The sequence below is a fragment of the Venturia canescens genome, chromosome 6 (assembly GCF_019457755.1).
Source record: "Venturia canescens isolate UGA chromosome 6, ASM1945775v1, whole genome shotgun sequence".
NCBI classification, from domain to species: Eukaryota; Metazoa; Arthropoda; class Insecta; order Hymenoptera; family Ichneumonidae; genus Venturia; species Venturia canescens.
Genome location: NC_057426.1, coordinates 1,157,604 through 1,177,035, shown reverse-complemented (window position 1 = coordinate 1,177,035; position 19,432 = coordinate 1,157,604). Strand labels below are relative to the sequence as shown.

The window sequence follows — 19,432 nt, the reverse complement described above, 5'->3', positions numbered from 1 at the left end:
GCGAGAACTCGAAGCGCTATTGTTTCAATCGTGATTAAAATGTTTTCCCGTGCTTCTGGCAGGGTGGCGATGGTAACGAAAAAAAAAAAAATGAAAAACGAAAAGAGAAGAAAAAAAAATAAAATAGGGAAGAAAAAATAGGGAAAGAACAAAACGTGAGGTTGGAAACCGTAGAAAAATCAGAAAGTTTGTTTTTTTTTACTCCCACGACACGTCCGGGTTCGGTGTGCGGTGAGTCTCGGGCGTTCCGGAGCTTTTTCACCGAGGGTTCGTATTTTCGTGAAAAAAGGCTGGGTTACGTTTCTTTAACCCCCTCCCCGCGTCGTTCCAAGCATTTGTCTGTTTTTTCTTTGTCTTCTCACCCTTTTACGCTCGTTTAGCCTTGGTTTTTCACGAGAGAACGCCGGCATTCTTAGGGTGAGAGTCCATTTTCGGGTATTTTTCGGCGGAAGGAAACAAGGGGCAGTCCAAAATTCCACGTATACCAGTGTTCCGAGTCGCCTGTCGGTATAACCCGCTCGGAGAATCTCCGCAGAGTCCCAAAAGTCGAAGAAAAAGTTGTGAGACGATGCGAGCACGAGGGCAAGAGAGAGAGAGACAACGGGAGGGAGCGAAAGGAGCCCAACGAAAGTTTAATTAAAACCGAAGCTACCGCGTCCGGGCAAAGTGGGAAGGAGACAGACAAGAAAAGGCGACAGAAATAGAAAAAGGGATTGAGGAGTAAGGGGTGAGTTCCGGTGTGCAGGATTGGCGGTACGTCCGGTGTCTAGAGAAACCAGAAGAGGACCCGACCAGACGAAATATATAAGGTGGAAAAAGGAAGTAGAGAAAAATGCGTCGGAGGATCGTGGTGCACCAAAAATAAGACCAAGAGTACCCGGCAAAAGAAAAGGCGGTAATAAAAAAAAATAAATAGAGAGGAAACGATAAACCTGAAGAGCGAGAGGAGGGGGGAATGAAAAAAGTGATGAAAACGAGAGCAGGGAAAAAGACTTAAAAAAATTGAGGAGCTAAGGGGCGAAAAAAATTAGCGGTAACAAGGAGACGGAGAGAAAAGTGGAGAAAGCCCCTAAGGGTTGAAGCCATCAGGCAGTCAAGCCACAGGCAAAGCCAGCCTGAGCTAGCCGTTGGAAAAGCCGTCGCATGTATACCGGCCTAAAGAGAAAAAAGTAGTGAAAAAAGAGGTCGGGAGGGAAGAAAAAAATAGGACAGAGAGTGAGTTGGATAAAGCAAAAAAGAATCGAAAGGATAAAAAGATGTGCGACAAGCGTTTGTGCGCCTGTGAGCCGAAGAAGCCTTCGAAATCTCCTGCCGGCTCGTCAGCCACCTCGAAACCTGGCGTCGGGTTTCTTGATCGAGGCGAAACTGTCTCCGGTACCAATGAGGTATCCGAAGGAGCAGATTTGTCAGGGAAAAACCTGGAAGATTCGTTCGTCAGATTCTTAGAGAGCGAAAGCCCCTCAATGCTGAAGAAGTATTTGACCCGCGATGTATTTGACACGTTGAAGAATCGTTTTACGAGTTATGGTTCCGGTCTTCGCGACGTTATACAATCGGGACTGGCAAATCCGGATTCGGGAATCGGCGTTTATGCCCCAGATCCTGAATCTTATGAGACATTCCGCGAGCTATTTGATCCAATAATTCATGACTATCACGCAGGATTTCGGTCCATGGATGTGCAGCCCAAGTTGGAATGGGGTGACGGCGAGTTACTCGGTGATCTAGATCCAACAGGAAAATACGTTGTCTCGACGAGAGTACGATGCGGTAGATCGTTGAAGGGCTTTCCCTTCAATCCTACCATGAAGGAGGCGCACTATCGAGATATTCAAACCAAAGTATGTAAATCCAGCAGGGTTAAACTCTTACCCTTTTGATCTCTGTCCCTCATCCCCTCTCTCCCTTCGGTTTCACCCTCAACCACCCACCTTTGGACCAACTCCACCACCTTATGTTCCACTACCATCTCTACGCTCGATGCTGTTCTTACGATTCTCTCTTTTGCTCACTTTTCAACACAAACGATAGCATAAAGCGGCGGAGAGCTGCCAGCAGTAATACCACAACCTTGTGAAAAGTAATCTTACGAAACGTTCATTCCCTAGCTCCATCGCCTCAAGCTCCTTCGCAAATGTTCTCAGGACTACCTTGTTTTATCAGTGTTTTCTACCGAGCGCTTCAAAATTTCAACTCGACCGCGCAGCCCAGCCGGATCTTGAAATTCTCTGAAATTCTATCGATTTTCATTGATTTGCGACAGGCAATACGAGATCGATTGGTGTGTACCGGTGTATCGTGCCCACGCCTCTACTACCTCGATTGACGAGCTCTGAACCGATTCATTTTTCACTCATAACGATAAATCGAGGCAAATATAATTCGGGAGACGTCCTTTGAAAATTTAGCGACTCTGTTATACCTTTGAGATAGCCGTTAGGGTCGCTTCGATTCTTGCGTAAGGGAAACTCTGTTGCTATACGAAGTATCGCCGTAAAATTTGAAATATCGAAGTTAAATGTGATACCGAACTGTGCAAACACAATTCTGAAAATTCAGGGGTTGAATTTTTGTCGAAATAAGAAAAATAGGAAAACAAAGTGTTGCTTCCGCATGAGAAAATAAGGGAGGAATGAAAAAAAAAATCTAAGTTATAGAAGTTATAAAAAAAAGGTTTCAAGTACAGTGTTTGAAAGTTTCCAGTCAATTGGGAGATTTTGTTCCGACTTTATAGTATTATACATATGGATATATGGTATATTATACGTATGGGTAATAGAGAGGAAGTATACACTTTGTGGCGGTGCTGGGTGTACGAGATATAGCGTTATGACTCGAGGGCAAAGAGACCGAGTCTTCGAAAAGTAGTAAGAGATGGTGGTGCGGAGAGTGGTATGGGGTTGAAAAAAGAAGGGAAGGGAGGCTCGAGGTAGTGTGGACGAAGGGAGAGAGCAGACAATATCTGTCTCGTGTATTTTCGTGAGCCAAGGTTTCGAAGGCATTGGAAAGCCTGGACGGTGAACTCCAAGGGAAGTATCACCCACTCGAGGGAATGGACAAACAGACCCAGCAGACTCTTATAGACGAGCATTTTCTCTTCAAGGAGGGCGATCGATTTCTTCAGGCAGCAAACGCCTGTCGTTACTGGCCAGTCGGTTAGACACTTTTTCCAACCCTTTTACCTTGAGCCTTCAATATTTCATGAAATATTTTCATTCGATTTCATCCTTCAATAATTTCGTTATGTTTTCTCCTGTCTTTTTGTTTTTTATTTGATACTTCTACGATAACCCGAATATTGTGAAAAAGTTTAATTCTTTCCAAAGAGAATATATTTATCCGACTATTCTAATAATATTTCAATCAATCATTTTTCGGAACGATTTTAATAAGTATTGTGACGCGTTGCGCGGGACTATTCACAAGCGTGTACTTTGGTCGGAACGCCATAATTAATTTTCTCATCGTCAATGACACCTGTCGTCCATCATCAGGTTTTATTCGAAACGATTGAACAGAAATAATCGAAATGTTTTTATCTCCGTGGTGATATCTGCTCTACTGTAATACCGATATATAATGACGTGACAGAGTTTTTATGTTTTGCTTCACTCCTCCAATGAAATCAATATTTCCACATGGTGAGCTGAAAAACAGGTCTGAGCGTACCCGAACGGGACGAACGAGAAAAAGAGAGCGCAAGAGAGGGGACGAGTCAGAGGTGGCACAACCGAAAAATCTTCAAATCTCCTGCAGTAATAGCCTGCATCTAGTAAAATTTATGTTCCAGAGAAAGTTTTTTCTTTTGCCTGTATTTTTTTACACCTCGCCGGGAAATAAATCAGGGAGTGCCGCGATATGGCTGATCTGCTCGATTCGAAAAAGTTTAACGACACACGATTCAGCAATTGATCCCGCTCCCTCGCTCTCCTTTACCCGTTTTTTCGAGTGTAATAGTTCTCAGACGAAATTGATATCGAGGATATCGAGGATAGTTGATTTCTCAATGCGAAAGAAAAATGAAAAAGTAAAAACTGTAGAAAGATTGTTTTTAGGGAGGGGCATATTCTACAACAAAGCAAAAACATTCTTGGTTTGGTGCAACGAAGAAGATCACATCCGAGTGATATCGATGGAAAAAGGTGGAAATTTGAGCTCGACTTACGGGCGTCTGGTCAGAGCGATGAACAAGCTTGGAAAAATGCTTGAATTTTCGAGCGACAACAGGCTCGGTTTCCTCACATTTTGTCCGACGAATTTGGGCACGACGATTCGTGCTTCGGTGCACATTAAATTGCCCAAGCTGTCAGCGGATTTTCCGAAATTGTTGGAAATCGCTGAAACGTATCATCTTCAGGTGAGAGGAACCAGGGGTGAGCACAGCGACAGCGAAGGAGGAATCTACGACATAAGCAATAAAAGACGAATCGGATTGACCGAGTTCGAGGCACTCGTTGAAATGAGGGACGGTATCCGTGAATTAATCACCATGGAGCAGATACTCAATGAAGAATACCGTCAAAGTGATGCAAGATAGTTCATTGAAACGAATCAGGTTTTGCTAATGAAAAATTTACATACTTTCGGCTGAATATATGTTTTTTAAAAGTATTCGCGTGTCATTATTTTACCTCTCGCACTGTAACTCGTCCAACTTGAGCGAAGCGATAAATTAATTGAGCTTCGTTGCAGAGTAACGAAGAATCCGAATGCAACAACCGATCGCTGGCTAAAAAAACGAAAGCTTCGAAAATGTAGCTGCAATAAAAAAATTTCCACGATAGAATTATATCGAGCGTAAAAAAGTCAAGTTTCCGGGTGTAAAAGTGGGCGGGTATTATTTCAACCCCAACGAGAAGAAAAGGAGAAAATAAATATTGAAAACTCACTGACTCGATATTTATTCGTTGAAGCGTCGATACTTAATTCCCGATCAAGAATCAGATGAATCGAAAAAGCTCGCTGCCGAGAGGACAATTGTGTCTGAACGAGAGGAACGGGAACAGAGGGGGAGAGAGAGAGAGTCCGAGTCGAATACTGCTGCACTCTAGTGAGTGCTCTATTGCAAAAGTTAAGGCCTGATTTTACTCGTAAATCCTTTACCTTCATCCCTATCTTCTCTTCTCTCCCTCTCACCCTCTCATTCTTTCTCGCTCGTGCAGCAAAACCTGGTGAACATGGTGGGGAGAGAGGAGCGAGGAGGGAGAAGCGGGAGTCGAGCGAAAACGTAGGTTCGTACAGGATTTTCAAACGGAAGGGTAGAAAAAGGGATAGTGGGTTGAAAAATAGCGTTTGGTTGGTATGAGAAGGGGTGGTGGATGGGGCTGGAAATCGAGCCTCCTCCGCATGTACTTTCGCATGACTTAGCCGACGCGCGGCCGACTAATTGCCCGGGCAAACTTTTTCGAGCGAGAGCAGCAAGTCCGTACTGTGAATTGATCGAATGGAAATCGATTTCACGCCCCTTGAGCGTGATAATGGTTTGCCGGTACAAGGTCGTTTCGAGCCAATGATAAAGACAAAGTGAGACTCCCCAATGAGAGCAATCGTGTAGTATATTATTAAAATAAAAAGCTTATTCTGTGATTATGCATACTTGCTGGTTCTTACTTCCGGACTGAAGGGACTGCGAGTTTTCAGCTCGACTCTAATGGTATGCCAATTAAGCAGTGTAGGGATAATAGTAATGGAGATATAAGATAATAAACCCAATAATCAGTTTTCCATCTCCATTTATTCAGAGATTCATTTTTTTTTTTCATCGATACAGTACCAAAATTTTCAATACTGTTTCATTAATGAAATTTTATTCCAGCTCCGTCTCCGTTTTTATTTCATTACACGTGGAAATTTGACGAATTTTGATCGAATTTTCATTTTGTTCTACGAATACTTACATAGATTCGAAAGAAGCTGCGACATTATATACAGTACAATGCCCTCATTCGATAAAATTAAAATGCTTCCGAGTTCATTGTAGAATAAATTTCATTTTTTTTTTATTGAATTATGCTTTAAAAATATTCGGTTCATTCGGGTGGAATGGAAGGTGAGAATGATAGCGAGCATTAAGGATGGGCGGGGGGTTCGGGCTGGGGATTTAATGGGAGAGCTTGAAAAGTCAGCAACAACTGCCACCTGGAGTCTTAGTAATTACGTGAAGGAGAACGAGCTTGAGAATTTGGAGGAAAGGAGGGTGAAAGCGAGTACAGGCGTCCCCGGTTTTTCGCAAAGCAATCGAAACTGCTGAGTTTCTGCTTGCTTCTCCTGCACTGTTTTCATCGTGCCTTCCTGGCGAGCCAACAATACCGTGCCATCTTGAATCCAGCGTACCATCCTTACCCACGCGATATTCCATTTCCCCGGGCGAGAGCAAGCCACCGACGTCTTGACTCGGCGCTGAAAAATTCACAGACGAATCATCATCCACTATGGTTAGATCGAAACTACCTGGTGTTACGATCTCGTGGATGGAACATTCCACAGCAAATCGACCTCCTTCCAATGTTTACTGTTTTCAAATTTATTTTTATCTCCTATTTTTCTAGCAACTCACGAGAAAATAAATATAACTTTTTTTTCTTGGCTGAAAGAAGCTCAGTGGTGGAAACATTGAAAAAGTTTCCACCACTGAGTAGTTGAATACGTGTGATACGAAGTACGGAATATTTTTGTTTTTGTTTTTTTTTTCATAAAATAACAACGATGCTTGTGATTTTTCAGCGAAACAATCAAGGCCAGTCACGTGAGAATCAGATCTTTTAATTTTTTGTGCTGAAAGACGGCTTCACCGCGTGAACAGGGTTTGTTCCAAGTGCCTGTCTCCCGCAAACTCAAACGTATTATTCGTGAAAATGAAAGGTCCACTAGAATCGCATTAGGTTTCCTGCTACCGAGAGATTTATGGTCAGATAATCTACCTTTGATGCTCATTTGAGCGAAAAAACTTGGGACGTTCCAATCCTCAGTTCGAATGCAAGAATGCATCAATGTAATTGATGAGGAAACCGTTGAAAATTTATATTTCTAAAAAATGAATTCAATTGATTTCTCAGCGCATAATATCGAGTGAAAAAAATGTTTCAATGGTACATTCAATGGACGATTCTTTTTCTATTCATCCGCACATTCTCATTATTTATGCCTCGAGAAATAATCGTTGGAGACCGTATTGAGAGAAATTAGAACGAACGAAAATTTAGGATTGGCACGTTTGATTTTTCGATCTTCAATAGGCAATCGTGAAATTATTTCTCAGAGGGAAAACACACAGATAATCATAAGCTTTATTCGAGCCACTGTTCATTAAAGGGTGTTGGGCATGCGTTCGTAAAACGGAAATGCTGAGAAGTGAAAACGTTAATGTTCCATATTCTAATAAACAAATAGTTTCGGGGTGAAATCGGGTCAGAATTCTCATGATATTTCGCCGTTGATCGAATCAGCATGGAATTTCCCATGGAAAAGAGCATACATGTCGTATTATAACGAGATATGAAGAGATTTCATTCGAGATTCGGGATAACGCGTATTCCGGAAGAATATTCGAGGTGTGCATAACACCGTGGCCCGGAAGCTATTCTGAGGAGGTATATGGTCTGACGGTGAATATCCTTTTCTACTTTCCGTCTACTAAAACTCGGGGCTGGGACTCACGGGCGTTTTGGCTTGAGCTCTCAATTCCATATAACCCGAGTAAAATCGTCCGCTATAACTCGCATTGTGTGTTCAAAGATCCAAAATGCAAACAGCAAGCGGTTATCTTATCTCGCGTATCAGAGGCAAATAAATTTTGACGCATTTTTCGATTAAATCAAAAGGGAGATATGAGAGCGCGAGCGAGATCGAAAGATTCTCCCATTCGTAATGAAATTACGGATATACGTTTTAATAACAATCTCAATAATTGGGAAATTCGTTGTATAAACTTTGATCGGGCTGCGTTAATTACGCGTCGATTTCGATGCGATATCAATTTATAATTTAATTGGACTTGGAATTAATTTTGTGCAAACTCTCGATTTTCATGCTCGAATATACAACGTCGGTGCAAACACGTTTATATACAATAAGTCTTGAATTTTTATCTCAAATTCAAGCGTATCTAGTCGCTCACAAAGTGCTTTTGAAATTTTTATTTATCTTTTTTTCAACAAAGTGCTTCTACCGTTTGAGGAGATGCAGAAAACACGTGAAAACATTGGGCCTTACCGCACAGATGATCGTATTCGGCACTCGGCAAAGATCCTTCGGGACAAAATTCGAGTGTCCCATATTCGTACAGATTCTGTGGTGTTGTGGGATCGATAGGTCCGTAATTGCAGACGAGAACCTCGACTCGACTGCTACCACTGTCGTTCTTGTTATCCGTGGCTTCTGATGGCACCAAGCTGACCCGAGCCTCGTCCTTACTCTCCTCCTCCAAATACGTTCTGTACGTAGCACGACCGCAGCCCACACGAGTTATCATCGCGCAGGCAATTGCTACGTACGATGTCTCGTTCTCCATTGAGAAGTCCACCAATCTGGAAAATTAACAGTTCTCGCCAGTTCCGTCGAAGGTTGAGAGTACGTTATTCTATTTATCGGAAATGAAGAATCAGTAGAGAGCCAGAGCAGGTCAAAAAGGAGATGAAAAAAATAAAAAATTTTCGATTAAAAAAGGCACAATCGTTTCGATATCGATGACCTTTTCGACTCACGCGGAGTCACGTTTCATTGTCGAAACGTCTTTGAAATAAAAATAAAATACGAAATAGAACAATGAGATTTTTGTCGTCTTTCTTCTATCCTTCCGCAAGATAAAAATTCAAATGGTGAATCTTATTACTCGCTCTTCTCTCCTCGTTTAACATTGGCCCATTATCGGGTGAGGAAATTCGTTGCCCATAAAATTCCGATTGGACTGTGTATTTCATGAAACTCGAAACGCTTAATTCGTTTTCCTCCATTCGATCGAATGAGGTAGTTTGACGGATTCATTGCCCAGTACATTGTGCGCGATACGATGGGAGCTTTTATATTATACCTCCTATTCGCCTCTACATACACGCGCACAGACACGCACGCGTCTGTAACAGTAAACAGTTTGAAAGGTCAGAGATATTGGTCGGAAAGAAGGAAATTTCGTGACAAACGTATCTTGATCATCGTTTTCCATTTTTATTCACACACGCATAAATATGTGTATATTGAAGAGTGCAAATCGATATTTATTCGTCGTAGAGGGCATATTCGCTCATTCGTAGCATTATTCTTGATGACTCCTTCTCATATTTATTTTTATATGCGTGTTCATGTGTCAAAAACATGTTCGATTAAGTCAGAGTCTTATTGTGTCTGAGCCGTCACTCGCAGTATCCACTTTCAAAGACGATCGTGGTGAAATAGGAAGGACGGAATACACTTGTGACGACGATACAGAAGAGCATGTGAGTACATTAAGCTGCTATATCTATATCTATGCGTGTTTATGAAATTTTTCTCCATGTACAGAGTGTCCCAGAATTAAAGAAAAATGTTGTACGATTAAATTCAAGACAAAAAGCAGTTTCGCACATGGATCTGTGCCTGTTTGGTGCAACTCCGAGGGGAAATATCCTGATACGGGTATTCGCTCAGATAAACAATCTTCACGAAATCTTTGATGCAGAGATTCCAGACGAATACAAGTTCATGCCATTTCAGTCTGGTAATAAGACACCGTATACGCGTATATAGGGAAGGAAAGAAACAGTAAGAGAGGGACGTCCTTGGGCCAGGAGTCTGGGAGAGGCTATAGCGGAGTTTCCGGAGAATGGTTTTATTCGGCCATCAAAAGCCGAGCTGTATGAGTGGGAGTGAAGGAGGAAAGAGGGTTGGAATGGATCCCGATGTAATCTAGAGCTCGGACGGTGGGGTGAGAGAATGAGGAGAACGGCAAGGGAGAGAGGAGGATGGAATTGAAGGGTGTGCGAACAGTAAGAAAGGAGAGGCTCGGGGGGGGGGGGGGGGGGGGGGAGAGAACTTGCAAGGGGTGACATCGAGAGGAAAGTATAAAGATCGACTCTTGGAGAGTCAGATGTACTTTGGAGAAAGAAGAAGAGGGAGAAAAAGAAATGAGAAGATCATCTCACGTTCTATCTACCGGAAGTCGCCTCTTCGACTCGTTTTTCTCCCTCTATTTTTCCCTATTTCTACTCCCCCATGATTTCTCCTCTTCCCCTCACTTATTCTTTTGTCACTGTTATTCCATATTTTCATTCGCCCTCGTTTTTTCGCGTTTTACTACCATTTCTATGCTTCCCAATACCTGTTAATCTTTATGATATCTTTTACCGGAAGCTGGACATTCTTCTCGATTCTCTCCGATACAATGGCACGTATGTATACGGGGTTGGATATCGCCCACATGGGCTCGCTTGATCCCTCGTTCAAATTTTCTCGGTAGAAAAGTACGATGCCTCGTTCATGATCAAGCTTGTACAAACGTACTTTAGGAATTATCCCTCTGCCTCTCTGAACTCTTACTTGCTTCTGCAAATCATCACCCCCCCCCCCCTCCTGCCGCCCCTTCATGATGCTTAACTCCCTTAACCTTTCCAACTTCCTTCACCCTCTATTTACTTTTGGGAAACATGCTCTTCATCGTTTTCAACCCCTCAAACTCCTACGTACGCCTTGAAATCATCCGTCTCATCGTTTTCAACCCCCCCCCCCCCCCTCCCTCCTTCACTCTATTTCCTCCACTCCTCCAACCCTCTTACTTGCATACGGATTGCGATTCAATAAAACTGGACCTTCTCTTGGAGAGCTTTTCCTACAATGTGGACCTCTCACACATCTGTACCTCTTTCTTCACTCCTGTGTGTACGCTCTCTTACGATCACATGTATTTGCGGTTTGTTTGCATTACCCGACTCTCGCAGTATCGAAATGTTCAACCTCATCCAGCCACGATTGGACGTGAAATCGAATGCGCATAAACGGACTTGTGGTTGCAGTTGCATTCACATCCTCCTCGATACCACTCCCCGGATCAGAATGCTCCTCAGGATCCTCCAAGATACCCTCGTTCGTAACGTCCAAGCTCAGGGTATTCGTGTTCTGCCAGACATGGAAACGTTCTGTTCGATGAGAGAATCCGAAGGAAAAAAGAAATACGGAAAACGAGGTTAGACATATGGGAAATTTCGTATCGAATCTGCTAATTACATGCCAATCACATTCATTTTTCAAAATTTATCTATATTCACTAAATTTAAAATGGTAATTCCAAAGAATTAACCAAAACCCACAAATAATAAAAAGCCAAAAAAAAAAACACTGCAGAAAGCTGTAACCGTGAACGCCAACGATTGAAAGCTGCAATTTAAAGAAAGTGCCAGGAAAGTGTTTCGAATGGTAGATATAATTATCAGCAGGCGAACACGCGGCTCGTGAGTCTTTTTCTACTTCGATGAAGCATACGCACTATTTCCACTTCTGCAAGGCAGAAAGTTCAACATTTCGCGGAGGTATATACGCTGGGAAAGACTTTTATCTTTATAACCCGTAAATTTTCGTGCTGCTCACTGGTCCATTATCAATTTCATTGTAAGGGATTTCCGGGATTCCGGAGAAAAAGAGTTCACCGATGTAGTAAAGTGATTTCACGAATGCTAGTGCCGCGCTTCGATGCTCCGGGACGAGCCATGCATGCGAGCAATAATGAAGAAATGTTCTGTATCGATACAGACGCACGTACACAAAAACCCCTATAAATATGGACATGCACAGAAGAACGCCGTACGTCCATATTTGCATGTATGTATTACTGTATCGATATATATAAAAATATAAATATGGGTTAACCCGAATCATAGGTATAGGTAAGAAAGGGATTCCGGAGCTTTTCTTCTTCAATTCATAATATAAAATTCAGAGTGTAGATCGAGCGTAGTTGTGGAAGAATCGACTTTGGGGGAAAGAACATCGAAAGTAAGAGAGAGAGAGAGAGAGAAGTCCAGAATATCGAAGTACGATGGTATGTAGGTGCGATTCAGTGAATAGGAGGAGGACCGAGTCTCACGAATAGCCGGATAATAGCCATGCTAATACACCGCTTAAACGGTTAGAAGACGATTCGATCGATATTCGATATACCCTGCTCGATATCGAGCTCCATAGAGACCGAGTCTCGATATACGTATATACAATTATTCATTCATTCATGCACTCATATATATACACACATCTATATGGAATAGTATAGGACAAGAATTGAGGGAGAGGCTGAGCTCGTCGTCGAGATCAACGCGTATATAATGCGAGAAACGAGGAGAAAAGTCGAGAGGAAGCCGAGCATCCTCCCACCGATCCTGAACCCGAGATAGTAAAACGATGGAAATTTCATTGGGAAACGAATTTATTCGTGCGAACAAGCAAAGCGCACAAATTCACCTCGAAGCAATTCGGAAAATGAATTAGTTTTCATTCAATTCGTATTTAATGGATCCGAATATATTTTATAATAATCCTGGATTTATCATCATTCGACACACTTTGCATTTTTCTTCAATCACAATATTTGCTTTCCATTTTTTCGAAAGCAATTATCATTTGCTTTTTCTATGGATTGGATGATTCGTTTAACAGAAAAATTGAAAATTTTTGACGACGATGTTTTAATGTTTGTTTACTTGATTGATTTTCTTAGTGAAATTATCTGTAAGCATTGACGAAAAAGTTTGAATTTATTACGCGTCGAACTGCAAACCGTAATTAACAAAAATAATGTAATTAATTCGACGAGACGTCAAACTAGTCCATTCAACCTTGAATTCTCCGTGAGTAAGGATCCTGAAACGCCCGCCTTCGGCACTTTTTGATAACGAGCTTTGAGTTAATGAGGTTTTCAAGGCAAGGGTAACCCCCCATTCTTTCCTCCTCGATTATCATCGATTTCCACCTCGACGAGTCTATTGCTCTACCCAAATCGAAGTAGATGAGAGTTGCGTTAACAATTTTATCTCCGCGCTCGATCATGAGCGCAAGTGGATTCAACTCGCAAAAATAAGGATGTTGAACAATGATGCATCGATAATTGAATCGCTTCGATGGTAAAAAAAAATAGTTTCTAAATGCTTGGAACATCGTTAACCAAAAATGCATACTCACTAAGTATAAATTGGTATTCTAAAAATTCGAACGATATTTCAATGCAGTGCAAAACAATTTGAAAAGTGTTTTTTTTTACAACGATAATAAGCTGTTATTAGAAAATCTGGATAAATAACCTTTCCAGTTGAAGCAATCAATTAGCGTTCTTAAAAAGAATTCTTTTTTTTTTTATGAGCGTAAATAACTGTACTGCAATGCAGAAACTCGAATTGGGTCGTTAGGTATTGATTGAAATCCTTTACAAGCAGTTTCTTGTTAACCGTTACAAAGATACTCATCTAAGGGCTCGGGCACAGGATATTTCTCCCTCCCATAAAGTACGCACTCGAGCAATACGCATGCTGGAAGTACGTAATTTCGAGTGCAGCATAAATCTTTTTCTCGTTGAGCGATAACAATTAACGATTTTATCCATACTATTCTTGATTCATCGCCATGCGATTGTCATTTCGTTTGGATTGATCCAGAAGATGGATCACATTCATGATTTTCACTTCAACATGATGAGAACGATTAAAAGAGATTTGACAAGATTTATCGGCAAGTCGTAAAGTGAATATATGGGCTCGTAATTTCTGCTGGAAATTGTCGTATGTAAATGTGATTTTCTTCGTGTCTTAAGCGAATATGTTAATATTTCATGAAGCCAGTCATGATGTAAAAGATTTAAAAGAATTATTGTTTCCGAGGAACCAGTCTCGTAGTTTCACAGCTAACTTATTCCTCACCAAACGGAGGCGAAGGGAAACTGTATAAAACTCTGCCGATACAGCTGCCATCTGACTGATTTACTCGGGTAGCAATGCGAGTACTCTCGAGCACGCGGCCACCAGAGACACTCGAACAGGCGCTTCTTTAGCTGTGATGCAATGAGACAGCGCGTGCACGACTAAAGTGCCGCCATCATCCGCACGATGAAGACCATTCACCAGAGGCGACGTAACGGCGCGCACTGATCACTCGTGCACCGCATCAAGGTATCTGAGCAGAAATTTCATGCGAGTGCTGTTCGCAGCATCTGGCAACTAGAAAAAATTTTCATACTTTCATCGGTCTTTGGCCGCGGCTCGCGCACTCGTCGGATGAATCGCCCTTTCGGTAATGGTAATAATAAAAATTGTATAAAATAATGAAAAAATATAAATTCGTACTTCAATTGGAGAGGAGAGATTGAAATAGTTTTAAAAAATCGGTTGTAATAAAAATTCAGATAAAAAAAATAACAATTTCCGGATATCCAAAGCTGGAACTTTTGTTCCAGCAATTTTAGTCGTGATTTGTATAAAAGGTGTAATAAACTTGCCTACGTTGCGGCAATAGTCCTTTCGGGATGGATTGCACTGAAGGGCCCATCTTCGTGCTATTCGAGCGAGTTCCTCGTCCCACGTCTTTCACAAGGCAGAACCATTGGTGTGACAGGTGAACATTCAACAAACGGAAATAGTCCGGAAGATAAAGTGGGAGAAAGAGGAACGCGTACATATTATTATATGGTGAAATTTTCACGAAAATTCATTCGCGATTTTTCAACGTTCACGAGAAAAACCTCCAGTGAAACCTCAGTGTATACATGCGAATGGATGTATAAGGCATTCCACAAAAAATTGTCGTTAGAAAAACAATTGTTAATCAGAAAATATTTCTCGTACGAATTCTTATTCTCATGGAATAAAAGTAAGCTCAGATATGAGCCTTTTTTAATTGATTTCTAAATGAATGGGGTTGCATGTTTGATAATAGTATCTAATTTTTTTGGAATAATGGCTTAAAATATTTCAAATTTTTCATGGTTTTCGAAAAATATGTAAAACCACGATGCACTTTTCTTGGGAAAAAACGCAGCAAATGGCTTTGATAAGGAAAATTTTGACGTGGAATGCCGTTTGTAGGCACTAGTGTATATACATAAGTGTGTATATTCGAGAAGTAGAGGCTGGATAGAACGACGACGTTGAAGAATTTTCGCCGTTTCCGCGAATAGGGTATGGGCGAAGGGTACAACACCACGAGAGATGTGTACGAAATTTCCATCTGCCAGCCTCTCCTTCTCGTCTCTTACCCCTAGGGCAAAAACTTGACTATGTATACGCGAAGAAACATGTGAAGAACCCTTGCGCAAGTACATATGGGACATTTAATGCCAGCTGGACTCGAGAGTTTGACCCGTGAGATGAGAAAAAAACATCAATATGCATACTCATAGAATTTTCGGTTTGTTATATTCTCTATTTGCAAGCGGGATAGACTTGTTTTTTGTTCTTTTTGAGCCTCGGATATTCGGCTATGACTTTTTGATGCGGGCTTAAGGTTTTGGCCTCTCGCCAGGAAACTTGCTCGGTGAATTCGTATTTCGTTTATTATGAATTTTCGACTGCTACGATGGATTTGAAAATCTTGCCTAAATTGTGTTTGTTCGTCATTCTTTTTTGACCGGGGACCAATTCGTGAGGAACGAGCTTTTGTTTTTCTTTTTTTTTCGAAGGAAAAGGAAAAATTAACCATCAATCACACACCCAACGAAAATCTCATTCCTCGTGTACTTTTTTGAGGGATCCATAATAAATAATGTAGGATAGAAGAGGCGAAATTCATTGATGCGCGGAGTCATTCGTTCTTACGGATCAAACTCGCAGTGGATGGTGCTTGTTTAAGTTGTAATGAAAGCTTGAGCACACGTTCCATCACTCATTTTTCATCCCTCGCGATTTTTCATCTCCCTCATTTTTTACGTATAAATAAGTGTATATACGTGAATGCATATGTATACATAAGAAACGTGCTGTTTACATACGAGTTCCATAATATTTCTGCCGGGTGGTTGTGGTCCAGGATTTCCACGGGTCTCAAGACCCTTGGCAATGTTGTTTCGGTGAACATTGTGCTGGTGAACGATTGATCGTATCTCTTCACTATCGAGATCGCCGCTTTCTACGTCGATGCACTTTGGACCCACGTCGTCGAACTGTATAACATGTGAAATGAACATCGACCGAATGTTGTATGGGATAACGTTCTTATATACGGTCTCGTTTCCTTGTGGTATGTACGTATATATTTTTTCAAGCGGTGGAGATGGAGTTCTCTCCCTGGCCCACCCTAGCTACGGTTATATTCGCAACTCAAAACGAATTATTCAAAGCTCGAAATTGTTTTTAACATAAATTTGCCACCCCGTTGAAACTGGTTTCGATGTTGCTTTATTCGGATCATTTTTTTTACAATTACGCGTACCGAATAACGCTCAGTTTTGTTTTGCTTCTCGTTTGAGGGTGTCAAAATAATAATAATGGGCTAAGGAAAATGTCGATAAATTGCTAATTGTACTTTGTGCTTGATCAATGAACTTACGACGATATGAATATCGATTGAACTTGAAAAAAAAAAGTGAGTCAGCGGGAATTGCCATATTGATAATGGAAAAAATAAATGCAACATGCTTTTATCGATATAATGAAGAAAAAAATTGAGTGTGTCACAACTTGGACTGAAAAATTGAATATAGGTATGCTTTCATGAATAGTTGGATATACGTGGGATAGCGAAAAATTCTCTCTCCATCCCTCTCTATGTTTTTTTCTTTATTGCCGATAGTACGCGTGTTATGTACTCTACGTAGTGGATATAGTAGAAGAGAGAAGCTGTGGCTCTTTGACGGGAGTGTATGGACCGTGAGCGATTCAAGAAGACGACCATTGAAGTGGAGAAAATAACTCGAGGGGTCTTGCGTCCAAGGGATTATCGATAAAATAGGGTGTGTATGTGGACCTGGACTGGAAATGGCTCCGAGCGAGTTTTTTATTCGTCACGTATATTATTAACAGAGCATTTAGCACACCGAATTTATCATATTTTCCGTATTTATTTACCCTCTTTTAAGGACGTTGTAAGGATTTATTTTTAATTTGTGCCTGAAACTATGGCATTTATAACGATTATGTTCAATGATAAAAAAAAATCACGATAGGTTTTCGATTATGCTTCTAATGAGCTTGAAAATATGATGAAATACGTATTTGAAGGAGTCTCGGGTCGAAAAATTATGAAAAAATATTTTTATATTTTTTTTTATATATTATTGTTTTAACAAAACTCAGTGAACATAAAATATGCGAGAATAGCGAGGAAATCTAAAGTCCCTGTACACTTGTCAGAAAAATATGCGCGAGAGATGCGTATAATAAATTCGAATTTTTTTTTCTCTCTTTTTCAAGACTGATTGTCGTCGAGATGGAAATGGTGTTTTTCTTTTTTAACGCGCGGATGAGCACGCGAGTCAGAAAGGGAAGGATAAAGGCCGGATGCTGTGCAGGGCGTGGTACGGACTTTCACTGTGACATTTTAATGCAACCTACGAAGGCTTGCTCTCGTATATATACAGGATATTTTACTAACAACGGAGCAATTCCCATTTTTTGGTTGGATAAATAATTTCATTTTATATATCGAGAACAGCCATGTTGGATATGATCGGACGTGAAAAACATACAAAGTTAGATTTCAATGTTTACTCAAAAGTGATAAAACAAATTTGACGAAGCATTGAAAAGTTTTTCAATTGAAATATTTAATGATTATTATGGTGTTTGATGACACAGTTAACGATGAAGAATCATCAACCGACCATGATAAATGGATTTTTAGATGGAAATCTCTCGTAACTAGAATTCCACTATCGGCCCTACGTTCGTGAGAGGTTTAACAATGGAAATGGCTTTTCCACCTCGTAAACGTAAAGTGCTGGTACAACAATGACCATGTCATAGGATATTTGTCAAAAAATATCTTCAGAACGATCGGTGATCACGTATTCTAATATTATAATCCAACATCCTGAACACCCGAGCAGCTCTTATCTTTTCGTATTAGCCAACATCACCCTGGAGTACTAATTCGTTTTTTCCTCGACTCTTAATTGCCACTGGATTAAAACAACAAAAGTTTTTCAATTTTCATACGAGAAGCGTCAAAAAATGGAGTAAAAAATCAATTTACATTTGAATTTGAGAATCGATTCAATGAGACTAAAGCAAAATGGTTCGTATAAGAAATGACTAAAACGATATTTCGAGCTGCCTGCCGTTGTACTTGGACGAAGTAAAAACATTGATTGGAGAAAACAAAAGTTTATTGTCCCAGGCCGAGGTGGAATGGCTCGTACAAATATTTGGCGCGCACACACGTATACATGCATGTACACACGATCAGTATATCTATATCCGTATAGACGTTTATATAGTGACAAACGTACCGGAAACAGACACATGGTGTGAAGCTCGCAGAGCCGGCAGTAACCAGGACTACCGGGGTCGTCCTCGTCGCTCCCTGACACGAAATAACTCGCATTAGTTAACAGGAGTATGAGTAGGAGAAAGAGGCTGGGTGGCAAGAAACAGAGGAGTACGCCGGAGGTGGAGGAACGAGATGAAGCGAAGCTGGTGGCTCTTTGGTGTTTCATGTCTCGCCGGTAAATGCGAATATGGGAAAACTTGGTGACTCTTTACGAACGAGGCTTCTCCACTTCTCACAGCGAAATGTTTACTCGTCTGTCAACATGACGAGAGGCATTGCGCCACGTGGGTGGATTCAAAATCGGGAGAAGAGCCCTCGATTTTGGAGAAGCAAGAGATAGAAAAATAAAAAGCTAAATAAGGGAGAAGCAAACGCGAAACACATACGAGAAGTGAGTGAAGTACACGCGAAATGGTCACACCTTTATCATTTCGCAATTGTTCAATCTCCAATGCCCACTGCGTGACGCTGCCATTGGAGGTATACGATATTTTTTTTCCTCCAAAGAACTTTGGCTCTCGTTTCATCATGGAAACATCAATGGATTCAATAATATTATTAATAGTTTTACGTAGATAATCTTCCGCTTTAAAGTCATTATTGACAAGGTTTGTGGCTTCTTTTCGTAGTCTTTCGTATTCAGAGTAATTTTTCTTCTAATATCTTGTTCAAAGCTCTTTTTCGAACTATTGGAAAAAGAAACGTGATGGCGAACGGGATTTTCGATAATTTGACACGAAACTACCGAGGCATACGATCCCCCCCTTCCCCCCTCTAGCTACAGTCCGCAAGTTCATGGGACTTTTGAAGCCTCTGATATGAAGAGACACTGTTCAGGGACAAGGCATGCCAATTATTGCGAACAGACTCAAGGAAAAGCTTTGTCAAAGTGAAACGCGAGATAGTAAGAAAGCAGAGGATAGGAAAGGGGGACTTTCGGAGCGTATGAATACGAGTAATATAATTATTTATTCGGCAAAACGTAATTAGTTGCACCGGTTGC

The 19,432-nt window shown here is 41.1% G+C and overlaps 2 protein-coding genes across 2 annotated transcripts; one reads left to right on the top strand and one right to left on the bottom strand.

The window, feature by feature from the left end:
- The first annotated feature begins 1,256 nt into the window (after window positions 1-1,256).
- LOC122412314 (arginine kinase-like) lies at window positions 1,257-4,537 on the top strand. Its single transcript, XM_043421782.1, has 4 exons — window positions 1,257-1,314; window positions 1,402-1,841; window positions 2,990-3,155; window positions 4,056-4,537. Exons 1-4 carry the CDS (start codon window positions 1,257-1,259, stop codon window positions 4,535-4,537), a joined length of 1,146 nt encoding a protein of 381 aa, XP_043277717.1.
- Window positions 4,538-5,824: 1,287 nt separating this feature from the next.
- Window positions 5,825-18,595, bottom strand: LOC122412312 (venom allergen 5.01-like). The gene is made up of 6 exons (XM_043421779.1): window positions 18,389-18,595; window positions 15,932-16,102; window positions 14,444-14,528; window positions 10,895-11,105; window positions 8,212-8,525; window positions 5,825-6,399 (listed from the first exon to the last, which is right to left on the bottom strand). Exons 1-6 carry the CDS (start codon window positions 18,593-18,595, stop codon window positions 6,122-6,124), a joined length of 1,266 nt encoding a protein of 421 aa, XP_043277714.1. The 3' UTR covers window positions 5,825-6,121.
- Window positions 18,596-19,432: the final 837 nt, after the last annotated feature.

What these genes read in the sequence shown, in the direction of transcription:
- LOC122412314 (XM_043421782.1), top strand. Translation starts at nt 1,257, where the DNA reads ATGTGCGACAAGCGTTTGTGCGCCTGTGAGCCGAAGAAGCCTTCGAAA. An exon ending in ATCGAGATATTCAAACCAAA is followed by an intron (nt 1,842 to 2,989) that starts GTATGTAAATCC and finishes TCGTGAGCCAAG; the next exon opens with GTTTCGAAGGCATTGGAAAG. An exon ending in CTGTCGTTACTGGCCAGTCG is followed by an intron (nt 3,156 to 4,055) that starts GTTAGACACTTT and finishes GATTGTTTTTAG; the next exon opens with GGAGGGGCATATTCTACAAC.
- LOC122412312 (XM_043421779.1), bottom strand. Translation starts at nt 18,595, where the DNA reads ATGAAACACCAAAGAGCCACCAGCTTCGCTTCATCTCGTTCCTCCACC. An exon ending in ACACCATGTGTCTGTTTCCG is followed by an intron (nt 16,103 to 18,388) that starts GTACGTTTGTCA and finishes CATGTTATACAG; the next exon opens with TTCGACGACGTGGGTCCAAA. An exon ending in GGACTATTGCCGCAACGTAG is followed by an intron (nt 11,106 to 14,443) that starts GCAAGTTTATTA and finishes CTCATCGAACAG; the next exon opens with AACGTTTCCATGTCTGGCAG.